This window comes from Nansenia antarctica, assembly GCF_963989245.1.
Source record: "Nansenia antarctica genome assembly, chromosome: 1".
Lineage (NCBI taxonomy): Eukaryota > Metazoa > Chordata > Actinopteri > Argentiniformes > Microstomatidae > Nansenia > Nansenia antarctica.
The window spans coordinates 49,828,190-49,838,157 of NC_137674.1; the positions used below are offsets into that span (position 1 = coordinate 49,828,190).

At 46.1% G+C, this 9,968-nt stretch overlaps 2 protein-coding genes across 2 annotated transcripts in view; one reads left to right on the forward strand and one right to left on the reverse strand.

Moving 5' to 3' along the window:
• LOC308172629 (cleavage and polyadenylation specificity factor subunit 3) overlaps positions 1–3,459 on the reverse strand; it is a gene marked incomplete at its 5' end in the record, with an annotated part of 12,428 nt that extends 8,969 nt beyond the window's left edge. The window contains 5 exons of the mRNA XM_080547552.1: positions 13–190; positions 925–1,053; positions 1,238–1,335; positions 3,162–3,225; positions 3,389–3,459. Of these exons, the coding sequence (XP_080403678.1) occupies positions 13–190; positions 925–1,053; positions 1,238–1,335; positions 3,162–3,225; positions 3,389–3,459 (540 nt within the window). The remainder of the gene's footprint in view (positions 1–12; positions 191–924; positions 1,054–1,237; positions 1,336–3,161; positions 3,226–3,388) is intronic.
• Positions 3,460–4,268: 809 nt separating this feature from the next.
• Positions 4,269–9,968, forward strand: itgb1bp1 (integrin beta 1 binding protein 1). The gene is made up of 7 exons (XM_080547621.1): positions 4,269–4,285; positions 5,002–5,140; positions 6,269–6,347; positions 7,063–7,193; positions 7,578–7,670; positions 8,411–8,560; positions 9,519–9,968. Exons 2-7 carry the CDS (start codon positions 5,069–5,071, stop codon positions 9,588–9,590), a joined length of 597 nt encoding a protein of 198 aa, XP_080403747.1. The 5' UTR covers positions 4,269–4,285; positions 5,002–5,068; the 3' UTR covers positions 9,591–9,968.

A 9,968-nucleotide genomic window follows, 5' to 3' on the forward strand; every position in this document is an offset into this window, starting at 1 on the left:
TCCGCCGCGTACCTTGACCCCGGCTATCTCAATCATGAACATGGCCGCCCCGAGCACGTGGCCGGCGTGGTAGCACCAGAACTTGATGCCAGCGACCTCCTTCACTTCATGGAAGTTGATGGTCTCGATCTTGTCCATGCTCTCCTCCAGGTCTGTCTCTGTGTACAGCATGTCGTCTGCAGAGATGTTACTGAGACAGAGACAGACACACAGCATTAAACAGTGCAGCGAGGCTGATTGCCTGATTGGCTTTGGGGTAAAGCATAAGAGCCATATTTTCAATGCATTGTACCATGCAATCCTACGTCAGCGTGATACATTCCAATGCATTCAAGGTGCAGTGGGGGAAATAAGTATTCAACACATCAACAATTGTTTAATTCAACATATTTCCATTGCAGCAATTCACATGAAAATTAGACCAGACATGGGTATTAACTCAATAAAACTACACAGCTAATAAATGGTAACATTCCAATCCATAGAGTGAAAAAAGCAGCATCCCCACACTCAAATCTGTGCAAAAATCATTAATTTATAGCAAGCTTTAGGTCATTATGTGAACTAAAGCTCACATAGAACTAAAGCATTCTATGAACGAAAGCTTGCAACAAATTAATGATTTTTGCACAGATTTGAGTGCGTGGATGTTTTTTTTCACTCTATTTTATACTCTTTAGCTCCAGCACCTCAGCTAAGTCTGGTAACGGATGAGCGGGGGTATTTTCACTATTTTGAACATTCCAATCCATAAAAAAAAGCTATGTGCAATAAAGCGATACAATCTATTTACCCCACTGTATGCTTGATACTTTTTTGTTTCATCTTGAATTACAGATTGATCAATACGACCAATGAGAGGACCCTCGTACCATGATATGAGAGGACCCTGACCTTCACACAGCTACTCTGAGTGTTGCCTACCTGACTTTGACATAATCAGACAGAAGCCAGCGGTAGATGGCTTTGGTGGCGTGGGTCATGAATGTTCTGCCTTTGAAGCTGGTCTTCTGGAGGAACCACGGCAACGCACCACAGTGGTCCAGATGGAAGCTGCAAAAGTGAGATGGCGTTGGTCAACAATCCACACTCTCTGCTCTGTGTGTGTGTGTGTGTGTGTGTGTGTGTGTGTGTGTGTGTGTGTGTGTAAATCAAACACAGAGCCTGTGTGTGTGTGTGTGTGTGTGTGTGTGTGTGTGTGTGTGTGTGTGTGTGTGTGTGTGTGTGTGGAACTCACTGGCTGATGAGGAGCAGGTCTATCTCGGCTGGGTCGATCAAGTCGATGTAAGGAAGTGCGTCCATGCCCTCCAAGCCAGGGTGGATGCCACAGTCCAGCTGCGGAGCCATGAAACACAGAGCCATGAAACACAGTCACACAGAGCCATGAAACACAGTCACACACAGCCATGAAACACAGTCACACAGCCATGAAACACAGTCACACAGAGCCATGAAGCAGTCACACAGAGCCATGAAACACAGTCACACAGAGCCATGAAACACAGTCACACAGAGCCATGAAACACAGTCACACAGCCATGAAACACAGTCACACACAGCCATGAAACACAGTCACACACAGCCATGAAACACAGTCACACACAGCCATGAAACACAGTCACACAGAGCCATGAAACACAGTCACACAGCCATGAAACACAGTCACACAGAACCATGAAACACAGTCACACAGAGCCATGAAACACAGTCACACAGCCATGAAACACAGTCACACACAGCCATGAAACACAGTCACACAGCCATGAAACACAGTCACACACAGCCATGAAACACAGTCACACAGAGCCATGAAACACAGTCACACAGCCATGAAACACAGTCACACACAGCCATGAAACACAGTCACACAGCCATGAAGCACAGTCACACAGAGCCATGAAGCACAGTGACACAAGCCATGAAACACAGTCACACAGCCATGAAACACAGTCACACACAGCCATGAAGCACAGTCACACAGAGCCATGAAACACAGTCACACAGCCATGAAACACAGTCACACACAGCCATGAAGCACAGTCACACAGAGCCATGAAACACAGTGACACACAGCCATGAAGCACAGTCACACAGAGCCATGAAACACAGTCACACAGAGCCATGAAGCACAGTCACATTCACATAGAGCCACGAAGCACAGTCACACAGAGCCATGAAACACAGTCACACAAGCCATGAAGCACAGTCACACAAGCCATGAAACACAGTGACACACAGCCATGAAGCACAGTCACACAGCCATGAAACACAGTCACACACAGCCATGAAACACAGTCACACAGCCATGAAACACAGTCACACAGAGCCATGAAACACAGTGACACACAGCCATGAAGCACAGTCACACAGCCATGAAACACAGTCACACACAGCCATGAAACACAGTCACACAGCCATGGAACACAGTCACACAGAGCCATGAAACACAGTGACACACAGCCATGAAGCACAGTCACACAGCCATGAAACACAGTCACACACAGCCATGAAACACAGTGACACACAGCCATGAAGCACAGTCACACAGCCATGAAACACAGTCACACACAGCCATGAAACACAGTCACACAGCCATGGAACACAGTCACACACAGCCATGAAACACAGTCACACAGCCATGGAACACAGTCACACACAGCCATGAAACACAGTCACACAGCCATGAAAACACTGTCACACAGAGCCATGGAACACAGTCACACACAGCCATGAAACACAGTCACACACAGCCATGAAGCACAGTCACACAGAGCCATGGAACACAGTCACACAGCCATGAAACACAGTCACACAGCCATGAAACACAGTCACACACAGCCATGAAGCACAGTCACACAGAGCCATGAAGCACAGTCACACAGAGCCATGAAACACAGTCACAAACAGCCATGAAACACAGTCACAAACAGCCATGAAACAGACACACAGCATTATATGTACTGTAGCTTCCATCTGTGGCAAACACTATCAGCCTTCTCTCTGGTTACTTGATCACAAAAGACCAAAAACCATATGCATGGCTGTATTGTCAACGTGATCAAAGAGATCTCCCCTCGTTTTGCACAAACATCACAGGCAGACATAAATGGGATGGATGATGGATTATACACTGCATGCAGGAAAGGGACATGAAAACAGACCATGATTTTCCTTCCTTTGAATTCCAAGATGATGCATGATCTGCCGACCTCCTGTCCAGCACCCCTGGAAACAGAGCCTCAGTTATAACCTAGTAAACCTACATATAGAAATGAGGTAGTATCTGGCACACTTGCAGGCTATCTCATCACATCATTGCATAATCACAACCATGAATAGCTAATCTGGCTGCACATTCCTGATAACTCTGGGCATGCAAGCTACTCACAGTGGTCGAATAAGGAGCTGGTCGCTTTCCTCTGCGGGCACCGATACATCTGCTTTACGTTTTGCAGCCATGCTGAAGTGTAGTGTGTATCAGTTATAGTCTAGTAGCGCAATCGTTCCAGGCAAAGGTCTGTGTCTGTTGATGTTTCCCCATTCATTCGTCTGCCCCCCTACGTGCTTGTTGAACTTCCGGCTAGAGGACACACCCTCAAAATATCACCGTGTATTATGTTGTATTCATATATTCTTCCATATATACGTGCGTCTTGCCCACCCTATCAAAGGTTAAGAAAAAAATGTGTGTGTTTTTTTCTTCTGAATTGTCCGGTGGCGTGTTTGAATGTTTAATTTCATATTGCCAAATACCAATATTATTGGTATTTACTGTAGGTCCATATACTATGTCTATCTATTTAGCGCTTAAGCAACGTACAAACACGGTCTCACTACACACGTTGGTCATGTCAAGAATTGTGTCACCAAGAATTCATTTGAAACAAAGTATTATTAATGGATGTGGTTTCATGTGTTACTGCGCAGACTTCCCGCGCGCATCGCTGTGTAATACAGTCACTCGCGACTAGCGCGGGAAAAGACGTCATGTTTCACACAAGTCCAAGTGTGAAAGTCGTATGATATTATGTGGTAGTATACATTGAATGCCTTCAATTGTGCATGAATGATATCTGCGATATGCGTACTACACAATGCTGACAGTAAAAACATTGTAGTGACTTTGTCGCGTCCCCTTTAATATTGGGTGGAGCCGTAGAGGAAGTGAAGTGTCAACACGAGTCTCGCCCCAAACACTGAACCAGCCTCAACCCGCTTAGCTCCTCTGATGAAATAACACCACGATACAGCCGTGAACTGACGTGGAACAAAGTTCCGAACAGAGGTATGCCCGGTGTGTTTGTGCGTTTTGCAAGTTTGCCACTTTCTTGAAAAGAGATACTAAGCATTTTCCACCTTTCTGAGCGCGACTGGAGCAGGAGAAGAGGGTGCGGGGTGCGGGGTGTGGGTGGCTGCGTTTGTTTCTCATAGCAACGAGTTTCCGTTACACGCGGCATCAATGGGTTCATTTACACATGTGGGACAATAGGCTTTCATTGACCTTTCATTGACCTGCTCGGTCCGGAACCGGGGATATGAGTGCGACAAGCGACCAGTGAGCCAGGGCCGTAACCTGTTGATCCTAAATACACCCCCCAAAAATGAAATACCGTGCCCAGAAGATACATAACGTATTGATAATCCAATGTCATCACATTATGTTTTGTTCTACTATAAATGACATAATAGATGTCAAATGCAACACACTAGGTATGCACGTCAACTCTTTTGTTGATCAGAATATCCAACATTGATCATCTGAATTCATAATTTTGTGCTGTAACATCTGTAAATGTAATAATGCACACATCAGATATTTACATAAACCAATTGGTAGTGGGGTCGAATAGAATAGGCCTGCCCTATGCAGTATCTTCCTGTATGCCCTCATTGTCTACACTAGAATACTGATGGCTTCACAGGGTTCTATCAAGATTCCCTTTGTCAATGTTATTGTGACTGACATAGCAAGACACTGACCGACTCTGTTGTCTTTCCTAGACTGTCCTTGCCTACAGGGTTAGGGCGGGGGGGCTGGTCTGGAGGGCTACTGGCGTCATGGTGAAGAATGTTCCGGAAGGTGAAAAAGCGTCACAGCAGCAGCAGCTCTCAGAGCAGTGAGATCAGCACCAAGAGCAAGGTGAGCCGTGTGGCGGGCGGAGGTGATCTGGAACCACGCTCTCGTGGTGAGGTCATCCTTGCCTGCGGCGTCTCAAGCCCAGATATGTAGCCCTCCTCTACCACAAGGACATCCTCGTGGTCTAACGGTTTATATCTGTGGCATCCATGCGAGAGGTCCCCAGTTCAAAGTTCATACCCTGGGATCCAGTTGTTCAAAACGTTTAATCTGGATCAGAATGATCCCGATTCTTTTTTGCTATCCAGGATCAGATGGAGCTGGCTGATTTCCCCTATACGACTCAAAATCAGACAGATAGATCTGATCCTGGATAGCAAAAAAGAATCGGGATCATTCTGAACAACTGGGCCCTGCCGATTACACCAGATTCCAATGCTAAAAAGCTCTGGATAAAGTACCCATCCATACTGTATGGCAGCTGGTAAGGCAGTGTTGTGGATAATGAATACAGATGTTTTTAGTAGAAGAGTTGATCTAGTGAAGTAGAAAGAAATTGCTCTTCATTTGCATGGACTGACTTATATAGCGCCTTTATCCAAAACGCTTTACAACGGCCTCTCATTCACCCATTCGCACACATATTCACACACCAATGGCGGCCAAGCTACCATGCAAGGCGCCGGCCCGCTCACTGGGAGCAATTTGGGGTTCAGTGTTCAGTGCCCAAGGACACTTCGACATGTGGCCAGTCGGGGCTCGAACCGCCGATCTGCCAACCTTGCGATCATTAGACGGCGGCTCTACCTCCTGCGCCACAGCCGCCACTGCACAGCTGCTCCCTCTGATGACATTTCTGATAGAACTCTATATACTCTAATACTACTGTATTTCTATCTGTAACACTCCTAAATGGAGTTGACTGACTTCACTTGACTAACCGTGGCTGTTATCATCACATTGTTCATCACATTGTTCATCACATTGTTTTGCACTATTGAAGCCAATGTAAAACCATCACTTCATGACTTTATCAATATAGCGTTATTTATTGACGTTACGTTAATGTTTTTTTTGTATCTGAATGCTGCAGTGCCAATGTTGAGGGAACCAAAGCTAAAGAATTTGACTGTTGTGTACTTGTACAGTGAGATGGGATAAAAGCAGTTCTGATTGTGATTCCTGTCTCAGTCTGTAGACTCCAGTCTCGGAGGTCTCTCCAGGTCCAGCACGGTAGCCAGCCTCGACACAGACTCCACCAAGAGCTCAGGTCAGAACACCCACCACGGCTGCATCCTCTGAAAGGACCTCCCTTTGTTTAACGCTCCATATTATGTCTTTTCATATTCAGGGTATCCGCGGTGTCTTGAAAAGTATTAAAAGTTGATAAATCAATTTTGGGAAAATCAAGACCCTTAATAAGTATTAAAAAGTCTTATCATGATTTTATGAGGTCTTGAATTTTGTTGGTATTTTTCTGAATTAGACTCTGTCCAAAGAGTTTGAGTCGTGAAGTTCGTGAATTTATTAGTTTTATTAAAAAACAAAGATGAACCGGAAAGTCTGTTGTATGATAGTGGTCTAGTCTATTGCAAACTAAAACTGTTAAGTTAAAGGTGTCACTGATGTAAACGGTTACAGCTTGAAGTGGCGGTGAGGTCTGGAAAAATATTGACACGGTCTTTAAAAAGTCTTAGAAAGGTATTGAAATTAACCTCAAGATTCCTGTATATACCCTGATATTGTTGATCATAAAATATAACAATAACAATATTTTTTTTTACAATAACGTATACCATATAGGACCAGTCCTATAGCCAGGTCTAATTTTACAAGTCTGCATTACTGAATTGCTTTCAATACTCATAAGTATTAAATCGACATGGAAACATTGAGTTGGACGATGGCAGTATCCTACCTGTTGACACATCAAGTTTCCTCAGTGCTTTTGACTGATGATTGACAGCTGAACACCTGGCCTGTAGGTAACAGCGCCTCAGACAGCTGTGCTGAGTTCAGGGTGAGGTATGTGGGAGCCATCGAGAAGCTGCAGTTTGACATGAGTAAGACCCTCCAGGAGCCTCTGGACCTCATCAACTACATCGACTCTGCTCAAGTAAGAACCAGGAACGACCCCCCTAGAACACACCCATTCATATAGACACAGACACATAGACATATAGGTGCTGGAAGGGTGGGGTATGGGGTGGGGGACATGACCACAGAGTCTGTGGACCCCCCCCCCCCCCGCTGTTCAACTCACCTTTCATAGTGCGTATGGAAATAATATATCTAAAAAGATCAAATGACATCCCGCCCCTTGATGCGGAACAGTGCTGTTAAAAGCGGCGGATGGTATCAGCGTGAAAAGCGGAGGATGATATCGTCGTGTTTAGGCCTACCGCTCCTTTTGATGCGGACTGAATTGAGCGATACGACCGTTCACGCTATCAGTCACACTGATTAAACACACTTCCTGTCGGTTGTTTCCCTTTCGAAGCAAGATGGAAAGCTGCCGTTTGTCCCCGGGGAGGAGGAGCTGGTGCTGGTGGTGTCCAAGTATGGAGTCAAGGTGGCCTCCATGGACCAATGTGTGAGTGTGCGGCCAACCCCCAGGGGCTAGCGTTAACTCCTGTGCGGTTAGCGCGGCCGGTTGGGAAGCGTGAGATCGGGGCTCGAGGCCGTCTACCCCGGGGGTCGCCACAGAGCGACTTTGCTTCTGTGTGAAATAGTACTCACTCCTTCAATTACATATCAGTTAATCAGAGCAAATGACCTATTCAGGGCCAGGCAATTTGCCCTTTTTGTACTGCAAATCAGCAAGTGAAACTACATAATGATTTATAATTTGACATATCTTACCCACATTGTGAGCTACAGTGAGTAAAAATGAACATTTTGACAGACCACATTACTTACGCCTCTTCATCCCCTCTGGGACGTAAGGCTTCAGCAAGCTCTCTCCATTGTGTTCGGCCCTTGGCAGCATGCCGCGCCCGTGCCCATGACAGGTTCATCTGTTCCTGCTCTTTTGTCACAGTTCTGCACCACAGACCACAAAAAGAAGTTTTTATTGGGTTTCAGCATAGACATGGACACATCATATCTACATCTTATGATAAAACAAAGAGTAAAGAAACAGATGGGTAAAAATATGAAAAGGAAAAGAAAAAAAGTAAGGAAAAAGGGAGAAAATAAGAAGTCCGGAGGTGTTTCAATCAACATGTTACTGGTAATATACTTTTGAATGAGTATTAAATTAGGAGGTGTCACGTTTCATAGGCATGTTTTTTTAAGTGTTGTGTGTATGAACCCGTGGCTCCGCCTCCGTAGGACGTGCTGCACCGCCACCCTCTCTACCTGATCGTCCGGATGCTCTGCTACGACGACGGCCTGGGGGCCGGGAAGAACCTCCTGGCCTTGAAGACCACCGACGCCAAGCAGCAGGGGTGCAGCATCTGGGTTTACCAGTGCAGCAGCGCGGTGAGTGTGTGTGTTTTGTGCTCACGTTAGCTTGATTTCTGTGGCTAACTTTAGTGACGTTGACAGTAGATACTCGTTAACTAACGTAGCCATTTTCATCTTTTAAAATTCATTCAGATTAACGTTAATTCAATGAATGTATAACTATGATTATTACCTGTTGAATAATACGTGTTGGGGCGGCTGTGGAGCAGGAGGTAGAGCCGGCGTCTAATGATCGCAAGGTCGGGCAGATCGGCGGTTCAAGCCCCGGTTGGCCACATGTCGAAGTGTCCTTGGGCAAGACACTGAACCCCCAAATTGCTCCCAGTGAGCGGGCCGGCGCCTTGCATGGTAGCTTGCTGCCATTGGTGTGTGAATGGGTGAATGAGGCCGTTGTAAAGCGCTTTGGATAAAGGCGCTATATAAGTGCAGTCCATTGACCATTTACCAATAATACCCTCGAGTACCGTTCAAGCCGCAACCATAACATTTTGCAATGACCTGCTCTGACATTTTTAGAATTGGAATGTTCAGACGCTCTTACAACTGTCAGTGCTGCGTTAAAACATGTCGAGATCGATAACCTCGGAGGCGTACGATTCCGACGCATCGGAACAAGTTGTTACCAGTTTTCAACTGGAACCGGTTCTGGATTCCCATCCCTACAGTGGACCGTCAGTTGTTTTGGATCACAGCCTCTAATAATAATAATAATAATAATAACTTGGTGCGGGGGGTGGATAGCAGGCCCATGTCTGCGGACCGCAGGTTCCGGGAAGGGGTATGCTGGGGGAGGAGGTCAGTTAGGTACTGGGGGGCGCAGGCATGGAGGGATTTGTAGGTGAGGAAGAGGATTTTGTATGTGATGCGGGACTTGACCGGGAGCCAGTGGAGGTGAATGAGGGTGGGGGTGATGTGCTGCCAGGGCTTGGTGCCACATGATGAAACGTCTCTCTTCTCCTCCGCCTCTCTGCAGGACCACGCCCAGGCCATCTGCAAGGTGCTGTCGGCCTCTTTCGACTGCGTGCTGACATCCGAAAAGTCCTGAAAGAAAATCCCATGTCTCCAACCCATCAGGAGCCCAGGTCTTAGTTTACAGCAGTCACATGACTTACCCAGCATGCTCTGCACCACCCCCCCCCCCCCACACACACACCATTCACCTGGCAGATGAACCAAGAGTACTGATCGTTGTATTGTTTTAATGTAAATTAATCTTATTTAATGTAAATACACAGTATACGGGGACCTCATTGCATGTCTCCCATAAGGTAGGGCTTGGAAAGTGGCTGGCAGGTATTTAGGTCTCTAAAAACAATAATAATAATAATAATAATAATAATAATGTTGCGTCCAGAGACCTTCATTGACCTCCTTTGGAAAAGTGGTTATGGTGGTACGCCACAGCCACTATCTGTTGATCCAC